Source organism: Sinocyclocheilus anshuiensis, unplaced genomic scaffold (genome assembly GCF_001515605.1).
Source record: "Sinocyclocheilus anshuiensis isolate Anshui unplaced genomic scaffold, SAMN03320099.WGS_v1.1 scaffold1053, whole genome shotgun sequence".
Lineage (NCBI taxonomy): Eukaryota > Metazoa > Chordata > Actinopteri > Cypriniformes > Cyprinidae > Sinocyclocheilus > Sinocyclocheilus anshuiensis.
The window spans coordinates 1,459,164-1,482,997 of record NW_015555711.1 but is presented as its reverse complement, the minus strand read 5'-3'; the positions used below and the strand labels follow the sequence as shown (position 1 = coordinate 1,482,997).

Genomic DNA, 23,834 nt, shown 5'->3' with positions numbered 1-23,834 from the left:
TAATAATAATAATAATAATAATAATAACAATAATAATAATAATATTAGAATAAGTTTATTTTTACTACATGGGCATATCTTTTTTTATTGTTTTTAACATACTAAGCCAGATATTTTAAAGGGGTCATATGATGCTTTTTTAACCGTTTTAGGGGGGTGTGGCAGAGTCTTAACTTTGATAAAGAATATCTCTTTGGTTTTGAGACTTTAGTCTTTGCGACTTCAGGGATCTTATCTATGCACAATCAGCTTGTAACACTCCAAAGAGAAAGGAAAACCTGAAATCGCATCATATGACCACTTTAAGCCTATTTACAAATAAAACAATATTTAAAATATAACAACAACAACAATAATAATAATAATTATTATTATTTATTTATTCTGAATTATTATTGTTGTTGTAATAAACATGATTATTTTTATTTCATGGGCAAATCCTTTTTTTTTTTTTTTTTTTACAATTATTGTTTAATATAATAAGCCAGATATTGTCATCTTAATAATAATAATAATAATAATTCATCACATTTATATAGCACTTTTCTAGGCACTCAAAGCGCTTTACATTGTGAGAGGGTATCTCCTCATCCAGTGATGAAGCCAATCAGCAGATATGGGGATTGTTAGGAGGCCATGATGGTCAGAGGCCAATGGGCAAAATTGGCCAGGATGCCGGGGTTATACCTCTACTCTTTTCGAAAGACATCCTGGGATTTTTAATGACCACAGAGAGTCAGGACCTCGGTTTAACGTCTCATCCGAAGGACGGAGCTTGTTGACACTGAGGCGCTAGGACCCACACAGACCACAGGGTGAGCACCCCCTGCTGGTCTCACTATCACCTCTTACAGCAGCAAACTAGTTTTCCCAGGAGGTCTCCCATCCAGGTACTGACCAGGCTCAACCCTGCTTAGCTTCAGTGGGCGGCCAGTCTTGGGCTACAGGGTGATATGTCTGCCGGTCATCTTATTGTTTGAGTTATGAATAAAACAAGATTTATGTTGTGACATACTCAAATAAAGTTCTATTTTTATTTTTATGATCAAGCTTAGCGTATTTATTGTTAGTGACATTAAATACCTTGTAACTAAGACTGCAAAAAGAACATACATGCAAACATAAAATCCCTGAGCCTTGAGCCAAGACACTTGTGGTAGGCAAGCTGTTTGTCTACTGGAGGGTAGAGAGCACACAGCTGCTGTCAGCCGGGGTCAGCGGGCTTGATCTTGCAGCTCTGACCCGAGCACGGCTAGAAATGAGCTCAGGAAAGCAGGGGGGCATGTGGGCTTTTTGTGGTACAGGATGGACCAAAATGCACTGTAACTTAAGGGTTTATAGAAAGACGAGCAGACACATTTAATCATGAATGCATGAGCAAATACAGTATGTATGTGCGTCATGTGTTATTTAGTTAAGTTTAATCACGCAGTCTCTGGCCGCAGTGAGATGATGTAATTCAAAGCTGATGCCATTTGGACCCTATGTCAGTTCACTAGAGCGTGTTCCTCCGTGTAAATTTAGCATGTTCACAGCAAAACAGTGTCCAACCTACCGTCTGCATCTCTGTGGTGACTTTCAAGAGCTCATCCTGCATCTGGAGTCCCACCTCCTTGCTCTGAAACAGAGAATAAGAGTCAGTGTGAAATAAGGAAGATGGTTTGGCTGTGTTTTGTGTGGGAGTGTTATTTCGGTAAATAAAAGGGGAAGGGAAGGAGGGGGATTTAGATGTCAGATCTGGTAATAGAGTGGAAGAGAGAGATTTCTGTACCCGTTTTGCCAGGCGGTATGTGTCCTCTATGCAGTGTGAGAGCCGCTGCGTGAGTGTGTTGCAGCAAAGCTCACTCAGTGAACTGTGATCTCGGCTCTCCTGCCTGGTCTGGGTCAGCAGAACAGACCAGCACTGAGCCACCGACAGGTCCAACTGCTCCTTCCTAAAGACAGACAACAGCAGAGAGAATGAAAGAGAAGGTTAAAGTTTCAATGTAACAGAAATGGTGACAGATCTTTTCTTATGTATTATCGAATTATCGAAAAAGAAAATGTGTAGACTTGGTTCTATCTATCAGTTGTTGATTGGATGGAGGCAGATCTGAAAGTGAGCTTGCAATTAACTGAAAAAAAAAAAAAGAGTGTGGTTAAAGTGAACTAAGTGGTTAAAATCTGGTATACATCACCAGAGAGAAGTCTCTTGTTTCGTCAGAAGATCCAGTTAGGATACTTCCATAAAAAATTTAGGTAAAAATTTCTAAAAATGAGAACTGAAATTGTTCACAATAAGATTACTAACATGCTTTTCGAAAATAAACAGTGTGAATTTTCATTTCATGACAACTTTAATGCCAATATATGTACACTCAATAATACTATATGATACAATGGGTAAAATGTATAAAATATCATTATTGTAATGCTTGTAATGTCCATTTATAGCCTTTACACAGCAGCTTGGCTCCTTAAGTGTTTAAACACCCGCTAATTTCAAGACGCTGGCGTCACGTGGGTCCTACAAATATCCCACGGCGTCATGATGAAAATGCAATCCTAAGTGTTCTAACTGTTAGTCTAAATGCATTTAGGACAAATAGCATTTAAATGATCATTATGCTACCATTTCTGCTTGGACATGTTACACATATCAAATCAATTTGTGTTATACATTTTAATTTTAATTTCGCAACTTATAAAGCGTTAAAATTTGCATGCAATTTACATATTAAGACTACTGTTGGAAATGGCAAATGTAAATTATATAATTTAATTTTCATTTTACTTTTGCACCAAACTTTGCACGTATGGGTAATGGAAAATGTAAATTTAAATACAGAAATACAATGCTATTTTGAATATTGCATTGCCATTTTGAATATTGCGTTGCCATTTTGAATATTGCATTGCCATTTTGCATATTGCATTTTAAATGGAATTTCGCTACCTATATGCTTCCATACTTTTGAACATGTCTCTTGAATGAAAGATTCAATGACATACATTTTTTACAAGTTACTTGTCACCACCTAGTGGTAAAACAATGTAACTGATACAAACTTTTAAGAGCCAATTACTTTCAAAAGAGCCAATTACTTTTAACAGCCAATTACTTTCAAAAGGTGATTTGCTCTATTTTGATCGCTACCATAGACATCAATGTTTATATCCTAACTATAAACTTTCATCCCAGTATTTCTGTGATAATATGAATGATTGTTATACAGAAATAATACTTTGTGTTCGAAAAGACTGTTGTGAAGCTGTTTCTTACCTAAACAATAAACATGGTAACTGCTCTCTGTGTCAGCGGCAGTGTGAACGCAGATTTGAATATTCCGATATGACTTTGTCATTAGAAATGAGATTGCATGGGTGTTTGAATCGAGATTATGAACTTTTAATGATTAATCGTGCAGCTCTATCACTGACAGAGACAGTTACATTTGGTTACTGAATGAACCAATGTGTTTGAATGATTCGGTTACATGAATGATTCATTGACTCACTCATACAAACTATCTATCTATCTATCTATCTATATTTCTATCTATCTATCTATATGTAGCTATACAACTCTAGGCCACATCTCAGTTTGACTTCATCAGTGCTAAAAGTAGGATGAGTACCTCTTGGTCTTCACAGTGAACCTCTCGCTGAGTTTCTCCAGAGAGCGGGCATACTCTGCCTCAATCTCCCCCCGTCTGCGCAGGTACTCGCTCAGATCCTGCAGCTGCTGTGTCTTGACCTCCAGCTGCGCGTCTAGGATTTTTAGCTGCTCTGAGAGCTGACCCCGCACCTCTGAGCAGAGACAGAAGGGAAAGAGATCACATATGGATGGTTTTCAGCACAAAAAGTGGCGTGAACTGATGACTTTGTATCCCCCTGCACTAGTGTCCCTGGCCTAGGGCTGAGAGCTGATTGGATGAGGGAAGACAGCATCCCTAATACTGCCTATAAATACATCACAGTGCAGGCCTACATCTCACACATAGAACAAACATTACATGTAGAGACTGTACTACCTAATCAAGTGAAAGAGAGAGCATTAGCATTAGACGTTTTTACCTTTGATTTGTGTCTCATACTCTGCCAGACTCCCCTTTTCCTTTCGAAGTTTTCCATGTGATGTCATGTTCTCCTTCGTTGGTGTAGCGCTCCTGTTGACTTGTTCACAGTGACTCACAGTCTGAGATGATCACGCAAAGGTTTTGCTCCTCTTCAAAAAGAAGCTATTCTGATTCCAGTATCAATGTATTGGGTTTTTTTTTTTTTTTTGCAAAATGAGTTATATTTCCATTATAGTGCAGAAAGGCATGCCACATTCGGTCTGGAGTTCATACCGGGCTACTAAAGAAAAACCTTTTCACTCTTTTCAGTCTTTCAATCTGTTCCCTCAGCACAAACGGAACAGGGAAGTCTCTGTGTGCACGTGTATGTTTGTGTGTGTGTGAGTGTTTGTGAACACCGAGGGAGTTCCAATCCAAGCAACTCTCTCTCAGCACTGAGTCTGTGCATTTAAAGGTTCGTTTTCAGAGCAGAGAACGTTGCAGGGGCCTGATAGTTTTTTACTACTTTTTCCTGAGACTGTGGTTAAATGGGATTGTCCTTGCCTGGAAAAGACAGAGAGAGACACAGGAAGAGAATTATGGTAAGAGGTGTGACGAAGACAAAGTACAAGATAAAAACAAACCATAAATGGAATATGGAAGTAAATACAAGTTAAGAGAGACAGGAGAGGAAGAGAGCTGTTGCTTCAGTATGACGTGTCTCTGGCACTTCCAGACGACGACAAAATCGGTTAAGCGAACAGAGCACACCTGCCCACATCCTGTTTGTCTTCTATGGTGTGTGTGATTCAGAAAGATTCTCACATCATGACATCTTGTCAATCCTAAATTAAGTATCCACACATTTAACTGCTTCTAAAAACAAACCTCTTAAGTTCTCAACAGGGTTTACTTTAATTGATTGTCAAGTGGCAACCCAACAAAGTACCAAAATTGTATTCATTTTTGCACAATGCAACCTGTCCATGTTGGCATCTGCCTAGTTTGGCTGCTTCCACCAAGTGACAGATGAATTTGCATCAAAAATAGAGTCTAATTGGACACACAGTCTTTGATATCAACAACAAACGATATAGGAACTGTTTGCTTCTTCCTTCTTATGAAGTCTGTTTATTTTGCTATCCTAACATTTTATCATTTGCATTTAGCATCTTCAATGCTGCCTACAATCCAATCAGACAAACCTGTGACCCAATTTTTGGTCGCAACCCACTGCTGAGTGAGAACAACTGCTCTAAAGCATGAGCTAATAACTCAAATTAAAGGCCTTAAACATGTCAGACAGGGAAAGGAGGAATTTTTAGAAGCTCAGACTCTGTCTACGTGACTGATTGTTTGTTGAAGGAACTGTGCTAGAGTTCCTGTGAGTTGCGCCAGTGATGGCCGTTGGTCTTATGAGAGGGTGGAGGGACCTGAGTCATCATGGCTCTCGGCACAAACACACACTCATAGTCAGACCAGAGAGTGCTGCTCAAGCACTGTGCATTAAGAATTTAAGGTACCACACATATATAGTGAGTAACCTGAGAAACACACACAGAAATGTTCTGCACATTGTGAATTAATGGACATATATTTACATAAATAGGTTAAAAAGGTTTCTCATCATAGTCATTTGTCTCATGTGTGCACTTAAACATGCTGGTGTGCATATAAGTTTTAGGTCAGGGATTCTCAAACTTTTGTAAGCCAAACTGCTTAAGAGATTTGAGATTTTAAGGTTTGAGATGTGATATTTTAAGTTAATATTTCAACAATTTAATAGCACATGCACATGTTCACATTTCTCTGATGTTGGTTAATGCTCACAACATGCACGTAAACAAATAAAATACTAATAGATAGATAGATAGATAGATAGATTCAAGGGGTTGAACAAAAATATAACATAAAATGCTTAGGAATTACAACCATTTTTATACACAGCCACCCCATTTTCAGGGGCTCAAACGTAATTGGACAAATAAATAATCATAAATAAAATGTTCATTTTTAATATTTTGTTGAGAATCCATTGCAGGCAATGACTGCCTCGAGTCTGGAACTCATGGACATCACCAGAGACTGGGTTTCCACCTTTGTGATGCTTTGCCAGGCCTTTACTGCAGCTGACTTTGTTTGTGGGTCTTTCTGCCTTTAGTTTTGTCTTCAGCAAGTGAAATGCATGCTCAATCGGGTTGAGATCAGGAGATGGGCTTGGCCATTGCAGAATATTCCACTTTTTTTACCTTCAAAAACTCCTGGGTTGTTTTTGTTGTATGTTTTGGGTCATTGTCCATTTGTACTATGAAGCGCCACCCAATCAACTTTGCTGCATTTGGCTGAATCTGGGAAGACAGTATATCCCTGTACACTTCAGAATTCATCCGGCTGCTTCTGTCTTCTGTCACGTCATCACTAAAAACCAGTAACCCAGTGCCACTGGAAGCCACGCACGCTCATGCCATCACACCGCTTCACCATGTTTCACAGATGATGTTGTATGCTTTGGATCATGAGCTGTTCCAAGCCTTCTCCATACTTTTTTCTTCCCGTCATTCAACCATCCAAAGAATGCTTTTCCAGAAGTGGTCTGGCTTTTTTATATGTTTTTTGGCAAAGTCTAATCTGGCCTTGTTTGCACCTTATGGTGAACCCTCTGTATTTGCTCTCGTAAAGTCTTCTCTTAATTGTAGACTTTGACAGTGAACATGCTTAAAAATCATTGGCATTTGACGCTACATGAGAGCTGCTTTCTTCTATTGTTTTAACTTCTAACTTTTACCTGCTTAATTGATGTAGAAATAACAAAGGAATAGCCCACATCTGTCCATGAAATGGCTTTTGAGTCAACTGTCCGATTACTTATGGTCCCTTGAAAAAGGGGAGAGTTACCTATTAAAGAGCATAAATAAAGCTCAGAGTGTGCACTTTAAGCCCGTATTCATTATATAACTGTAACTTGAATATGTTTTGGTCAACAGCTAAAATAATAAAAATTCTGTGTCCAAATATATATGGACCTAACTGTATATGTATACACGCACTGTAACCCGAACCTATATAATAATTTGATCCATTGAAGGGGGGGGGGGGTACATATTAAAGAGCTGTAATTTCTTAACCATTCCTCCAATTGTGATGAGAATACCCTCAGATTAAAAATCAGAGTGTGCACTTTTAAGTCCATATTCATTATATAACTGTAACTTGAATATGTTTTGGTCAACAGCTAAAATAATAAAAATTCTGTGTCCAAATATATATGGACCTAACTGTATATGTATACACGCACTGTAACCCGAACCTATATAATAATTATTGTGATACATTAGACAATTAAACACAATTTCAGTCTTTCTACTTCAAAATGTAATTTTTAATTCAATGTGTTACTTGCCGTTTCTTTGTAATTATTTGTGAAATATACTAGCAACTATATCAACTGTTGTTTTTAAGTAAATCTTTAACCACATTTTTTTCAACCGTCACATGAGCACAAAGCTTTTCATTTAACAATGGCATCAAATAAATACATAATTATTGCACATTATCCATAATACTAATAGTATAGACTATTTTTAAGCAACACATTTCCTTGTCAACTGACTCCATGAAAAAGGCAGATCATAGACTCTCAATCATTGAGTGGTCATGACAGTTTGCTCTTCACTTCCTCCATCTCAATGTTTAGAGGTCAAAAGCCTCAGCCAGCCAATCAGAACTCAGCAAAGACTTCATTATGATAATGCTATTATTGATTCACAAGAGTTGAATCGGATTTGTGCACAATCGGGTTGAATTCTATTGCATTAGTGTATGCCGGCACTGCTGAATGTCAGTGCGTTTTTGATATGGCAGTAGTTTCTCTATTTTATAGAAAGGATTGAAGCATTTTAACTGTAATCTACTTCAGAAGAAAGAAAAAAAATGCAAGCCTGCATTTCTATAAATAAAACCCCACATGGTGTCCACTCATCTAATTGCATAATCTATTTAGCAATTCACAAATCAGCATAATAGTGGTGGTGAATTCTATCTTGAAATATATGTATACATATACTGTCTGCTACACATAAGCAAGCAAAGCACATATATTGATCCAGCAGTGGAATGCCTGCGTGAAATCACTCCGGTGTCCTGACTGAGTGAATGTGCCTGTTTAAACTTGATCTGTCTGCTGTATCGAGTTAAAGAAACTGAGGGGAATTGGAGATCCATGGGATCAATCCTGTTTTACGCTCCCAGTGGAGACTGGGAAGAAGCTGAGCTCTGGTCTTATCTCTCAGAGCAGAAGACCACAGGGACCCTCACACACACACACACACACACACACACACACACACACACTTATAGCCACCACCGCTGAGACCTCTGCTGTGTTCTCTCATTGCCATGGATTGATGCTCCCGCCACACAGACAAAGGCACAAATATTAAAGAGTGCATCACAAAATGTTTATTTAAGAGTATAGCTAACCGCAGTATTAAAGTTCAAGTTCATTTACTCACCCTCATGCCATTTCAAACCAGTATGACCTTCTTTCTTCAGTAGAACACAACAGACGATAATAAGCTAAATGTCTAAGCTGTGCTGTTTCATACATGTAACAATGGTTGTCAAATATGATTTTCAAGACTCCATTTTCAATTAATAATCACTTAAATTTCAGTCTGATCCTCACACAAAGCTACGGTATGGTATGGCATCAAAAGACTTTCCTCATAAAATGAGTTGGTCCTTTTTTTGTCTTTTTTGGAGCTTGACATCTACTTTTGAATGTATGGAAAATTGCAGCTTGAACATTATATCTAATACCTCTTTTTATATTCCAAGGAAAAAAGAAAATCATATGAGTTTGAAACAACATGTTGGTGATGGTGAGACAGAATGACAACAAAATTAGAGCTACACGATAAATCGTTAAAAGATCGCAATATCGATTCATACACCCACGCTATCTAATTTCTAAATGACAACGATTCACCTGTCGTTTACACAGAGTGAAGACAGTTATCATTGTTTAGGTAAAAAAACAGCTTCAAACAGTCTTTTCAACTACATGGTATTATTTCGGTCTTGAAGTTAATCATATGATCACAGAAATACTGGGATAAAAGTTTATAGTTCGGATATAAACATTGATGTCTATAGTAGCAATCAAAATAGAGCAAATCACCTTCTGAAAGTAACTAGAGTTTCAAATATGTTTATGTTGATTATATTGTTTTACCACTAGGTGGCGACAAGTGACAGGTAAAAATGTATTTGTCACTGAATCATTCATTCAAGAGATTTGTTAAAAAACATGGATTCATCCAATAATGAAACAAGTGAAGTATTTATGAGTGAGTCATTGAGTCATTCATTCAAACCACTTTTTCATAATTGTAATATTAAAAATTGGCTTATTAAATCAATTCTATTTTAAATCTATATAGGCTATTACATATTAAAATATTTAATAATTCATTCAAAATAACTAAACACTTTTAAATAGACTGCAGCAATTAATATTTTGTCACATTATTTTGTTTAGTTCAGAATCATGGTAGAATTGTGAACTCTATTTGAGAAAAAAAAAAAGCATGATTCTCAATTTACCCAGAATCGTGCAGCTCTAAACAAAATGTTCATTTTTGGGGTGAACTCTCTCTTTAAATAACAACTGTAAAAGTCTTTACTGTCCCTTTACTGTTATCCTTTTGATCAATTTAATGCATCCTTGCTGAATAAATGCATCAACATCTTTAAAAAAAAAAAAACTTTTTTAAAATGGTACTGGAGATGCAAATCACAGCTAAAACACACAATGTATGTTTCCAACCAGCACCCACACACTCCATCCTGCCAATATACCAGTACAACACTAAAGTCACACTATGAAGTGCAACATACCCATAATGTTAAATGTCATTCAAAATGGAAACACACCAACTCGTCTAATTACACAACAGTAAACCACAACATCACTACACATATACAACAGTACAGAAACTCATGTGATGTGACCATTGATAAAGCATACCACATCCGTGACAGTTACTCCTCACACCCCGGTCTCATTTTTTAAAGAAAGCTTCAGATGTGTGTCTGTCCACAAATCTTGTTGCTAATGTTCATTATCTACAATAAATAATGAAATGACATCACAATTGCACCAAGAGCCATTAAAGTGAGCATAATTCTGAACATGCATGTTATGGACTATGGAGAAAAAAAATGCATTTCTGCAAAAGCTATTAGCAAATATTGCCTGAGACTAATAAGTTAATTAAGATATGCCTTGCTCTGATGGCTGCCAATAGGAATTAAATATCACAAATGAGATCTTTGAAGCATCTCAATGGTTTTTCCAAGTCAGTAATGTGATGAAGACTCCTGCATCTCAGATTTTTCTCCTGAGGAATGGGTAAAGTAATCACACTCAGGGATTCAAAAGAGATCTCAATAATGCCTCAGCTCATATACTACCATTCAAAAAATGGTTGGTTGGGGTCTGTAAGTATCTTATGTTCACAAAGGCTGCATTTACTTGATTACAGTAATGTTGTGAAATATTATTACAATTTAAAATAGCTGATTTCTATTTGAATATATTTTTTTGATCTATATCTATGATCTTTCTTCTATGATGGCAAAGCTACATTTTCAGCAGCCATTACTCCAGTCTTCAGTGTCACGATGCTTCAGAAATCAGTTTAATATGTCTGAAATCATAACTGAGATTTTAACTCACATAAGCTATGAAAGAGCAACTTCTGAGCAATAACATTTTTAAGCGAGAGCTTTGAGGGACAGCTCAGAGCAGTAAATAGGAGCCGAGCAGAGGTCATGCTGAGATGAGACTGCTTATTTGACAATCATGATTCCCTTTCCTGCACTGTCACTCCTTTTCAGCATGTGTACATGAAAACGCACACACACACACACACACTCTCTAATCCCATATCAAGCAGACTGAGTCACTGTAGCCTTTCCTGCACTTCCCCTGAAGTCTGACATTAGCCTTTTTCACAAAAATCTGAAATTACGTCAGCGCAGGGTAAAGTTAGTTCTGTTACAGGCCTGTGCCTATTATATTAGTATGCCCTTTTCTCAAATAATGCTTCTTACCTTTTCTGTTTTGTCTGTTTTCCAAGTTGTTGTTATATCATCTATAAAGAAATAACATTTTACTTGTTTGTAACTTATATGGCCACTCAGACCGCTGACTCGTGAGATAATGCGCTCAACATATCGCTGGATGGTTTCTTTTCTCCATTTCCGGCAAAGTCCCTTTTTTAAATAGTCTTTGATCTCCCGTACATTTGAGCGTATTATCTCAATTTACTCAGTCATTTCCCTCGAATCACTACATCATGATAAATTACTTAAAAATGACAACATTTATGACCAGATGCACATTTTTCCAAGAATACATTAAACAATATTAATATTACAATATTACTTTAATAATAATAATAATAATAATAATAATAATAGCAAAAAAAATCACGTGGAGAGTCATAATGCACAGCCAGCACCAAACGGACAGAATGGCAAAACTAACTGAATTATAACGGTCACCATTTAGAATTAAACAAACTTGTATTTGTGATGACCCGAGCTGACCAAACAGTTAATTGTGAAATGTTTGCACTTTGTAGAGTAAAGTACCGGCAGTTCAAGCATTTTCATAATATCTCATTTGTAAAAAAAGACTTTGATTCTCGAACTCATTCTTGTTAAGTACAGTCGCTGTTGTCACCGGAAAAACTTTTACCCTGCAAGCGCCAATCCGGATGCCAGAAACACGGAAGTGTGAAAAAGGCTAATTGTGTGAGGAACAGACCAATATTTTTGCCCACTTACTTGCTAGGCTTTTGTTTAAGGGTATTACTATCATTGGCTTAAACATGTTGAGGGAAGAGTCAAACTGGAAAATTCATATTTCCAAATAAGTTTACAAACCAGAATAATCATGTTCCACACAAAGTACCAGTATTAACTAATTCTCTCACATTTTCTCAGATTTCTCATATTAGTACAGCTCAAAAGTAGCATTGATATTCTGCATCATTGCTGAATAAGAGTATAAATTCTGACCCCAAACTTGTAGTGTATATCTCACCTAACTATTTCATGTCCCCTTTTATTTTATTAGAACAGAATTAATTATAGTATAATATGCTAACTTTATTAATAAAATCCTGTTGTTATTTCCTTTTCTCAGGTACCGGAAGAATCTGACCTTGGCTAAGAAACAAGAGCAACAGAGAGAGGTAATGAGGATACTGTGTCATAAAATTAACACACGGCAAAGTCATGAAATGCCAACTGTGTGTATGCAAGAGGTTTTGTTTCTGAATAATTTACTTAGGATGGGTATATTAGAAGGACCTTCAAGCTTTTAAGAATTTACAATGAAGCTCCTGTAGGCCATTGCTGTAATCTTCACCTTACCTGCTGGAGATGAAAGGAGTCTTCTTGATTGAATCCCAGTGAGACAAATCATGGCACTGATATTGAAGTAAATGATATGGCCAAATAATTTGATGACAGGATTGCACTTTTGTTATTTAAAATATATGGGCGAAGGTTTTTATTAACTCGCAAGGTGATTGTCTCACTCTGTAACCCATTAGATCTCTTTAGTGGCACCAGGCACTTTGAATTTGAATTTACACATTTTTATTGAGCTTAAAATGTGTCTTGACTTTTTCATTTAGTTTCATTAATATTTTCTTACATTACAGCAAACATTCCACATTAGCAGAAACACATACAAGGAATTTAATCGGAACCTTCAAGCAATGGTGAACTCCATGTGGAACTCCTGGTGGTCCATCCCTGGTTCAGACATTGAGATTGACATGAGATCTTTGAAGCATCTCAATGGTTTTTCCAAGTCAGTAATGTGATGAAGACTCCTGCATCTCAGATTTTTCTCCTGAGGAATGGGTAAAGTAATCACACTCAGGGATTCAAAAGAGATCTCAATAATGCCTCAGCTCATATACTACCATTCAAAAAATGGTTGGTTGGGGTCTGTAAGTATCTTATGTTCACAAAGGCTGCATTTACTTGATTACAGTAATGTTGTGAAATATTATTACAATTTAAAATAGCTGATTTCTATTTGAATATATTTTTTTGATCTATATCTATGATCTTTCTTCTATGATGGCAAAGCTACATTTTCAGCAGCCATTACTCCAGTCTTCAGTGTCACGATGCTTCAGAAATCAGTTTAATATGTCTGAAATCATAACTGAGATTTTAACTCACATAAGCTATGAAAGAGCAACTTCTGAGCAATAACATTTTTAAGCGAGAGCTTTGAGGGACAGCTCAGAGCAGTAAATAGGAGCCGAGCAGAGGTCATGCTGAGATGAGACTGCTTATTTGACAATCATGATTCCCTTTCCTGCACTGTCACTCCTTTTCAGCATGTGTACATGAAAACGCACACACACACACACACACTCTCTAATCCCATATCAAGCAGACTGAGTCACTGTAGCCTTTCCTGCACTTCCCCTGAAGTCTGACATTAGCCTTTTTCACAAAAATCTGAAATTACGTCAGCGCAGGGTAAAGTTAGTTCTGTTACAGGCCTGTGCCTATTATATTAGTATGCCCTTTTCTCAAATAATGCTTCTTACCTTTTCTGTTTTGTCTGTTTTCCAAGTTGTTGTTATATCATCTATAAAGAAATAACATTTTACTTGTTTGTAACTTATATGGCCACTCAGACCGCTGACTCGTGAGATAATGCGCTCAACATATCGCTGGATGGTTTCTTTTCTCCATTTCCGGCAAAGTCCCTTTTTTAAATAGTCTTTGATCTCCCGTACATTTGAGCGTATTATCTCAATTTACTCAGTCATTTCCCTCGAATCACTACATCATGATAAATTACTTAAAAATGACAACATTTATGACCAGATGCACATTTTTCCAAGAATACATTAAACAATATTAATATTACAATATTACTTTAATAATAATAATAATAATAATAATAATAATAGCAAAAAAAATCACGTGGAGAGTCATAATGCACAGCCAGCACCAAACGGACAGAATGGCAAAACTAACTGAATTATAACGGTCACCATTTAGAATTAAACAAACTTGTATTTGTGATGACCCGAGCTGACCAAACAGTTAATTGTGAAATGTTTGCACTTTGTAGAGTAAAGTACCGGCAGTTCAAGCATTTTCATAATATCTCATTTGTAAAAAAAGACTTTGATTCTCGAACTCATTCTTGTTAAGTACAGTCGCTGTTGTCACCGGAAAAACTTTTACCCTGCAAGCGCCAATCCGGATGCCAGAAACACGGAAGTGTGAAAAAGGCTAATTGTGATGTGCTCTGTACAGGGAACATATCTCTCCTCTTTTGCCTCTGAAGACTCATACATCTACCTTTCAATACCTCTTTCAAGGGAGCATCTATCCCAGCTGCCACATATCTGCCTTTTCAAGGGTTAGTTCACCCGTCATTGTTTACTCATACACACGTTGTTCTGAACCTGTATGATTTTTTTATTCATTGGAACACAAATGGAGAAGTTTAGCAGAATGATGATACTTCTCTTTTCCATAAAATGAAAGTGAATGATGACCAAAGGCTGTCAAGCTGCAAAGATGACACCACAAGTGGTACATATTACTATCATTTCAATAAGCACACTTTCCCTTTTTTGTGAGCAGCAGACTGAAATGTTAGTAGTTATTTAGATCTTTAAAAAAAATAAATAAATAAACTTCTGTCATCATTTACTCGCCCTCATGTCATTCCAAACCTGTATGACTTACTGTCTTCTGTGGAACACAAAATAACATTTTTAATCAAATGTCTCAGTGCTTATTTTGCCCATACAATTAAAGTCAGTAGGGTCCAGTCTTGGTTTGAACCCAATGACTTTCATTGTATTGACAATATTGACAATGATCAAAATATCTTCTTTTGTGAAGAAAGTCATACAGGTCTGGAATGACATGATGGTGAGTAAATTATGACAGAATGTATTTATCCTATTAAATCTCATTCATGTTCATGTAGGTTTAATGTCAGTAATGCAAAATGTATTTGGATCTAGCGTGTCTTATAACCACTTGTGACACTATACATTTGAATATGTAAAACTCAATATGTATTACTTGAACATTATAATATATATAATATATATTTCATATTTGTGACCCTGGACCACAAAACCAGTCATAAGTAGCACAGGTATATTTGTAGCAATAGCCAACAATACATTGCATGGGTCAAAATGATTGATTTTTCTTTTATGCCAAAAATCATTAGGATATTATGTAAAGATCATGTTCCATGAATATATTTTGTAAATTTCCTACCGTAAATATATCAAAACTTTTTGAAATTTTTTATTAGTAATATGCAATGCTAAGAACTTAATTTGGACAACTTTAAAGGCGATTTTCTCAATATTTTGATTTTTTTTTTTTTTTTTTGCACCCCCAGATTCCAGATTTCAATGGAAAGCTTATTTATTCAGCTTTCAGATGATGTATAAACCTCAATTTCAAAACATTGACCCTTATGACTGGTTTTGTGGTCCAGGGTCATATTTGAATATTTAAATCCAAATACAGATATTTTACGAGTCAGAAGGGAAGATTTTTTTAAAGATCAAAATAAACGTAAAATAAAAAGTTATAAAAAATGTTTACCAAAATAAAAGTTTATTCCTCATATAGTTATAGTATGACTTCAGATGACTAAGAATATTGTGCAACTTGACTAATTTATTATACTTTTCTCATACTTAAAACCTGACAACCATTCACTTTCATTGTATGGAAAAGAGCAGCATGAACACTCTACGAAACATCTCCTTTTATGTTAGACAGAACTCATACAGGTTTGAAACAACACGAGGAAGTATAAATAATGACAAAAATTCAATTTCAACGTGTACTATTCCTTTAAGGGTGATTATTAGAAGTGTGAAAATGAAAGACAGGAGATTGTGCGAGAGGAAGAGAGAAAGAGCGACACAGAGGGAAACCCTCCGCCAAATGACAACACCACAGAGGTAGAGGAGGTGAGAAGGGAGGTGATGAGGTGGAAGAATGAAGCAAAGAGGTGGGACGGACAGCCTGATAACAATCAATGCTGAGACACACTGAAAGAGGAAGCAGCCCGTCAGTTAGCGGCTTTCTCTCGCTGTGTGGCATTCATGCGCACAATCAGTCATGTATGCAAAAACAAGCAGCCTGTGCGTGGACGTGATGGACGCATCTGCCAAACCACGCACACACTCATCCTATTGAAAGGATAATAACGCATGCATCTAAGAAATGCCCGCTGTCATACACACACAAACATGTCAGTGAGCCTCCACTGCGTGTGTGAGGAGGTGGAATGAGAACACATACAACCGCGGTCATGCTGAGAGGAATGCACAGTGAATTTACAGTCATAAACAATAAAGAAAACCAAGTCTTACCTCATTCTCCTAGGTTGTCTCTCTTTCCCTCTCGCTGGACACAGAGAACACTGTGTTTAAGTCACAGATTTCATGCAGCCAGTTTGATTTCACCCCCTCGGACACATTCTACACACATGACTCTCTCTCTCTCAGGGACTGCATTCAAAATAAGGTGGAAGCACACACAAGCATGCATGCTAGAAAACAGCTCCCCTTCTTTGGTTCACACACACATGCACACACACCACACACGCATGCTGAAACAGCCTCTCTCTCTCTCTCTCTCTGTCTCCTCCGCTCTCAGGCAATCAGAGAGAATGTCATAACCGAAGCCACGCCCCTCGCCCCCCTCCCCGCAGGCTTACTATAAATACAGGGATAGATATGAATATGCTGTCTTGTTCTCTTAGACTTTCCCCCCTCCCGTTTTGCTCCATCTCTCATTCCTAATATTCCCTCTCCCTCTCTGTGGCCATGAAATACTTCTCTAATGACATTGCATTGTGCTCGCGCCTCGCGGACTACCAGCCCCCCTTTCTCTGCGCACACACACACGCACACACACGTTCAGAATTAATGTACACTCGTGAATTTAATATTCTTGCAGATGAGCTATAAAACTGATACTAATGCAGCCAATACAAAAGGAATTGAATGGGTAATAAACAAACAATGGCCGACGTTTCTGTACACACACACACACACCTGCTGGCACTGTAATGGCCGGTTCACACAGAACGCCTTTTTTTCGTTCCACTGCGTTGTTTTTCTGTGGACCGTTGAACGTTACGCCACGTCGAAGTGGCTTATCTGCCACATCTAGTATGCAATGCATGTGCACATATCTGTGTAGCTCATTAGATCCATTATTGTTATGCATACAGCAAGAGCAGGGCATAAGTTTTCAGATGAGTTCGCACCTCACAGGAAATGGTGCCCACAAAACCGCCAATTTACTCGGTCACATCGTGACAGCAAAAGCTTCAGATGCTAAAAGGATACCGAGAAGTGTTTGTGTGTGGGTCGTGTCTTGTGAATGTGCCAGAATTATTAAATTTGTTGTTGAAACATAAATATGCTTGGGTAATGAATTTAGAAGATTTATATTTTTTCACCGTTCTGTAAAAATACCGGCGTCATTTGCATACGAGTACAAATTTAGTTTAGTAAATGAGAAGACCTTAATGGGATAGTTCGTCCAAAAATGAAAATTCTGTCATCAATTACTCACCCTGGTGTTGTTGTAAACCAGTATGGCTTGCTTTCTTCTGAAAAACACAAAAGGTTTTGAAGAACTAAACAGTGCAGATTGACTTCCATTTTACAGACAAAAACAAGCATTTCTCAAAATATATATTTTTGTGTGTTCAACAGATTAGAAAGAAAGAAAGAAAGAAAGTAAGTAAGTCAAGGTTTTGGAACAACATGAGGGTGAAAAAATTATGACAGAATTGCAAATTTTTGGATGAACTATCCCTTTAATATCTAGAATAAGATTATTTGTTATTCTTAAAATCAATTTTAATAATATTTCCAAATCCACATTTGTAATAATGTACAATGAAGCTTAGGGTTTGGCTTTTTTTGAATAACACCCAGAACAAGCAATCAGATGCTTAACAACCACTCAGAACACACTATCTATAACATAGAAAACTCACTGTTGCCTTATTCTAATGTAATGAAACAAATGTAGCAATGTAATGGTTTACATTTTGTGGTTTAATATCTAATGAATAATTCAATATTTCTGGCCAACTGTACAGTAAAATTCCTGTCTTGAGTTTTGTAAGGTGCAAAGAGAAGTTCAACCCCTTCACCTCCCCCATCTTTCCTGTGCTTGTTTCCTTCCTCTCTCATGTTAAGCCTGTGTTCGCTCTCTTTCTCTCACTATAAAATCCTCAGGATGTGACAAATAAAGAGAAATTAAGCCCCTTAAATCCTATAATGTGAAACACACACACACAATATATATATATTTACACATAAAACCAGACAGAAGCACACACAGCTGAGCAAAACATCTACAGCTGCAGTGCCGCCCAATCTCACCAGATATAAAAAGATTGATGATTATTGATCCCTAAAGAGAAATCCAGTGCAGCGGCAGCACTATTAAACAGAGTGCACATATAATGAAACTGTATATGCGTCCAATGAACAAACACTATATGTGTGTAGTTGGTCAGTAAGGACTTACAAAATCATGCAAATAGTAGCTGTGACAAGGATTGTTGCACATGCTCCAGTTCCCTTGTGGAAAACGAATGGTCTACGGGAAGCATCACCCCACCCATGAGTGCTTGGAAAGGCGACTCCACTGTGAGGGTGGCTGGGGGGAAGCCATGATGTGACTTGGACATCAATGTGGCGTGAACATTATAGCAGGTTGTCAGATTTGTGCAATACGAGAAGTGATTTATATGGCCCAGCATGTAGCAAACATATAAGCAGTTTGTTAGTGCTGCCTCTGATACCATTGGTTCTACACTTGCTCCTCTTCCCGCATCAACCCTTACTACCCCGGCCCGTCCTCCCTAGGGACAGTTCAGTTTCCACTTGGTCAGTCGGTCCTCACAGCTTTGACCTACTTCATGTCTCTGGCTTCATAAGCATACTCATAGGCTCACACAATCAAAACTGCACATGCAGCGATGCAAATGAATGCTGAGTGGTGATTACAAAGCTGATTTCACCTGCTGTGGTCTGATGAACACATCTACAAAGCTGCTGTTCAGAGATGCTGATGGACTGCAGAATGTAGCAGTGACATAAACAGACCACATAGACACGTGTGCATTGATCATAGAGTGGGGTTAAAACTCTGAAACCACAGTCGATGCTGAGATTCAAAATCAATCATAAAGAATATTAAACCGGAAAAGTGAACAAATAGGAAATATTTTAATTAATATTTAAGCAAATTGGTGACATTGCAATATGTAACTCTTTGAACAGATGTTTTTGCTTCCACTGAAGCTCAAAATGCTCTTTAGATTATTTTCAAATCATGCTAGAGAACATGATGTTCAGGTTTCACACATACCTGTAGAGTTCATGAAATCTGAGTGCTGCTGCCATTAAAGCAAAAGAGGAACAAAGCAAATACTAGGATTATTTTTAGTTCACTACAATACTTATTAATATAGTTTGTAATAAAAAGTACAAATTAAATGGGAACAAAGCAAACTAGAAACACTTTCACTAAGAGACTGATCTTACACATTTAGACCCCTTACTTTTATATATGTATGTTTTCCAGAATATATATAGCGTAGTAAATACTTAAAATAAAAATATGCTTAAAGGGTAAGTTTGCCAATTTTCAACTAGCCTTGTAATGTTACAGTGTCGATAGTATATGAACGAAATTTTTCTGTGTTACTTGCACCAAGATATCCCCATTTTTTGTCAGCAAACGACGTAATCCGTAACCCTTTTGACACCTTCAGGGCTTTTGTGAAAACTACAGATTTTTTTTTATTGCATTTCTACTGTACAGACACCCAATTTTTATTAAAACCCATCTTGCCAGTGGTGAATTCCTACTTTAAACAAAATGGGCACTAAAGTATTGCGCTACATCTTAATGTAATCATTTAATAGAACAGTGAATTACTGAAAATGCATCAATCATAGGAGCTGGACATGTCGTTGAAAGACATTGAGTAATGGAGTTTCTGAAAGTCATGAATCCTGTGGAACTGTTTCCTACAAGAAAGGGGAAGCTGAAATGAGAGTTAAAACGAACTGTACTCTCATTTCATTATTGATGGGTGTTATGCAAAGTTTTCTCAATTATAATGTCATGTAACACTAAAGGTTATGTAAGACAATAAGTAAGCCATTTGTAAATTTCTCTAAAGTGTGTAAACACTGAAGCTCTGGTAAAACTGTTTGTAGTCTGCAACACTGGTGCAACCAATGGCGTGAGTTTGGGACGGGACTGTCTGTTTGCTAACCAATGGCAGATTAGAAAAACAAAAAGTCATTATTTTTACAATTCCGTCAAATATTTTTACAATACAATTTTACAATTGAAACAAGTGGCACTGAAATTACACACTGCAGCTTTAAACTACAGCCAGATATATAGACTTGCTTGTAAAAGGGGAAGTCTGGCAGTGCAACTCTGTGGCCATTCTAAGTACTGCAAGTGTGCTGTGATTAAAACCTTAGCTTTGATACAAGTTTGCGAAAAATCTCCGAAAAATAAGCCTTATATATGGTCTGCTGTTTATTAGTCAAACCAGCACGCACAATTTCTCTTGCAAATATCTAACTCTCATAAACAGATCTGATAAATTCGACAAACAGTATGGCGTGTAAGTCTCTTATGCACCTCTTCATAAATAATATATTATGTATTTGCATATGCCAATGATATGGGTTTATATTAACAATAAATTAAATTGTTATGAGGTATAATTATTGCAACATCCCAGAGTATGTCCAAATATGGACATAAAGATACTACCAAACAATAACAATCCCAATTAAGTGAATCTAGTGTCACGAGTTGTTAGTCAATTTTTGATTAACAGTTAAGGCATATTAAACCGGTCTGATCCTCTGAGACACAGGATATCTACAGAGAGTACATGCTGTATATGGCTGAATCAGGAACAGAGGGTAGGGTGAGGACAAGAGGGAGTTTCTACTGGCAATGGGGGGTTGGGCTACTGTGATGTAGCTGTGGCCCAGGGGTGAAAAGGCACCGCTGTGTAAACTGATGTCAGTGTGGATCACCACTGCGTGTGCGTCTCATCTGCTCAGCCTGTCTCACAGCCTTCTCCAGCTCCCCCTGGGACAGCAGCCCGCAGCGCTGCAGGGCAGAGAGCAGCTGGGCCTGAGAGTTGCTGATGAACGAGTGGGACAGGAAATAAGGGAGACCACCTCCATTCTTGAGGAAGTAGAGGGGCACTCTGAACATACCTAATACCTGGAGACAGATAAGAAATTTGCATAATAAGATTTTGTAAGTACATTTACACACACGTGAAATAATAGACAAGAGTTTTAACCTCTAAACCATGGTCTGTGGCTGTAGCTACAGCTGCTCTCTCTCTCTCTTTCAGCTCTGACTCTGTCATCTTGATGTAGAAGTGCGTGATGAGCCGAGGGCAGGATGGAGAAAGACAGGAGGACACGTGATTGTCCACGCCCACAGGCACAGCCACGCCCACCTCCAATCTAATTATAAAATAAAACACAGCCTTCATGATTAATGCCGGTTCATTTGTAAACAACTTAAAATTCATTCAAAGTTTATTTATTTATTGCATAAAGTGGAACTCACCCCCCTGGGAAACCCAGCAAGCCATCAAAACGCATCTGCATCTGAATGACAGTAATCTGAATTCAGGTTCAGGGCGTTTATTTACATATTATTTTTAACTCTCTGCACCTGTCATAGTCACACTCTTCACATAAAGGTAAAAAGACGTGCAGGTCACAGTGCACTCTTCCTTACCAGTACTATATGTTTGATTGGGATTTTCCCGAAGAGTTTGGCACTAGAGTCTCCGTACAGCATAATGTGACACGCATGTCTGTAGCCCTCCCGTGTCAACGCATCTTCTCTCGTGATCTGTTCCGCCATTACAGGACGAGCGATAAACAAACAAATGAACCAGACAGTTGTATATTTAATAACGCGTAAGGAATAACACAAGACACTATGTGCGTGTGTGTTACTACTGCAAACAATAACGTGCCACTATAATCACCTGACATTCACTATTTCAAAATAATAGTCCATTGCGAACGCACCTCTAACTTTTTTTTCCATAACTTTTTTAAAACCATAGCTACCACAATACACCATATAAACTCGATAGTTAACACAACAAAACTGTGCAAACTTTGTATTTACCACATCTGTCAAATAAAACTATTAAAATGAATCCTGAAACCTATTTAAAATGTTCGGGGTCCCAAATTAATTCATAATTATTTTGAAGAATTGGTAACAATAATTGTTTTAACCATAGTGTTTTAGCCAAAACTACCATGGCAATTATATTGTAAGGTTGGAAGCAATACTTTATTTTATATAGCCCTATATAACTAATGAGAACGATAGGCTTAAACGAATGTTTATTGGTAACATTTATAGTCCTATAGTTTATAACAATATTGCATATATTTAAAAGTTATGCACATTAAGAATTCATTACGCAGTTTTTATTAACTTTTCAGACGACGTACGTCTGTTGTCCTATAGATGGCAGTAGCAACTAAATTGTGCACCTTAAGATGTTAACATTCACTCAAAAGAAAAGAAAAGAAAAGAAAAGAAAAGAAAGAAAGAAACCGAAAAAGTGTTCCCGTTGAAAGAAGAAGCCAGAGGAGAAAGACAAAGTGGAAATAGATACAGTGCTTCCCCTTCTCTTTTATGTCACTCCAAATCTATGCCACCTGTGCATAGCACTGGAAATAACCTCATATCTAAATGCAGTGTGGCTTCAAAAGCAAAGCCGATTCCACGGTCATCACTGTTAATTCCTCATGCATGCACTGACTCTAGTTTCATATTGCCCAATTAGTTTGCAAAGAACCAGTGAACTGCTATGGCCCTCACATAACATTGCAAGTATCAGACATGTCATTTCAAAATTACTGTGACAACCACAACAACAAAACTAATCTAAAAGTTATTTTTATTCTATTTACATTGAAGTGTTTGTGCATATCCTATATTGTAAATCCTTGTGGTTAAACAGAAACTGATTACTGTAGGATAATGGTGTTTGGTTACTGTTCATAAAATGGTATTAGTGTATCCATACAAATTTAAAAGTTCTAACCGCAAGAAACCTTCAGTCATTTATTTCATAAACAAACTACTAAATATCTGAGTGTTGTAGCAGCCCTGAGGGAATGTGCGTTAGACATCTCAAGAGTGTAAGACTACACTGCTTCCATGCCATACAACACTTGACAGGATTCTTCAGCAGCCTTATAGGAGCTTTACAAGTTAAACCATGATGCTCCTACCGTCTCTCTGACCTTGTGCATTGCAAGGTGATGACTGGAGGAAATATTCTGTTTCACAACCACTCCCTTCTTTTCCAACAAATATCATTTGTCTTCTCAACTCTTGTGCCAGTTGGACACAGAACATGCAAGCATGATGCCCTAGCAAATTATATAGGAAAATATAATAAAGTTTATACATGTAAACATATTTAAACAACTAAAATATCTGAAATAGCTGCATTTATTCAGCATTAGTGAGCACTCGTGTCAAATAATGGTAAATAGACTACAGCAAACACAGCTACAGATTCACTAACTACAAGGCAAAGGATGAGAACTGTGGGTAAATATGGTAGCCTACTAT

At 37.2% G+C, this 23,834-nt stretch overlaps 2 protein-coding genes across 8 annotated transcripts in view; both read right to left on the bottom strand.

The window, feature by feature from the left end:
- The window catches only part of LOC107672018 (SLIT-ROBO Rho GTPase-activating protein 3-like), a 38,332-nt gene extending 19,096 nt beyond the window's left edge, over positions 1-19,236 (bottom strand). For 3 of the 6 annotated variants that reach the window (XM_016465068.1, XM_016465072.1, XM_016465073.1), the window contains exons 1-5: positions 16,508-16,787; positions 4,057-4,601; positions 3,618-3,789; positions 1,772-1,934; positions 1,556-1,618 (exon numbers count right to left, since the gene is read on the bottom strand). In XM_016465068.1, the coding sequence (XP_016320554.1) occupies positions 1,556-1,618; positions 1,772-1,934; positions 3,618-3,789; positions 4,057-4,123 (465 nt within the window). In that variant the 5' untranslated portion in view covers positions 4,124-4,601; positions 16,508-16,787. Of the gene's footprint in view, positions 1-1,555; positions 1,619-1,771; positions 1,935-3,617; positions 3,790-4,056; positions 4,602-16,507; positions 16,788-17,194; positions 17,306-17,720; positions 17,774-18,689 lie in introns of those variants that run through there. The other 3 variants (XM_016465070.1, XM_016465071.1, XM_016465069.1) reach the window with 3 other exon arrangements.
- A 537-nt stretch (positions 19,237-19,773) lies between these two features.
- Positions 19,774-22,236, bottom strand: LOC107671960 (U8 snoRNA-decapping enzyme-like). 2 transcript variants are annotated; one of them, XM_016464974.1, is made up of 4 exons: positions 21,963-22,236; positions 21,789-21,844; positions 21,514-21,682; positions 19,774-21,431 (listed from the first exon to the last, which is right to left on the bottom strand). In XM_016464974.1, exons 1-4 carry the CDS (start codon positions 22,089-22,091, stop codon positions 21,225-21,227), a joined length of 561 nt encoding a protein of 186 aa, XP_016320460.1. In that variant the 5' UTR covers positions 22,092-22,236; the 3' UTR covers positions 19,774-21,224. The 2 variants fall into 2 exon arrangements, with proteins under 2 accessions (XP_016320460.1, XP_016320461.1); XM_016464975.1 differs by having other exon boundaries at positions 21,789-21,829; positions 21,963-22,235.
- Positions 22,237-23,834: the final 1,598 nt, after the last annotated feature.

Bases quoted from the DNA above. Each gene is read 5' to 3' on its own strand.
- LOC107671960 (XM_016464974.1), bottom strand. From the start codon at position 22,091: ATGGCGGAACAGATCACGAGAGAAGATGCGTTGACACGGGAGGGCTAC. The intron at 21,845-21,962 runs GTAAGGAAGAGT...ACCTGAATTCAG, and splicing joins CAATCAAACATATAGTACTG to ATTACTGTCATTCAGATGCA. The intron at 21,683-21,788 runs GTGAGTTCCACT...TTTTATAATTAG, and splicing joins TTGCTGGGTTTCCCAGGGGG to ATTGGAGGTGGGCGTGGCTG.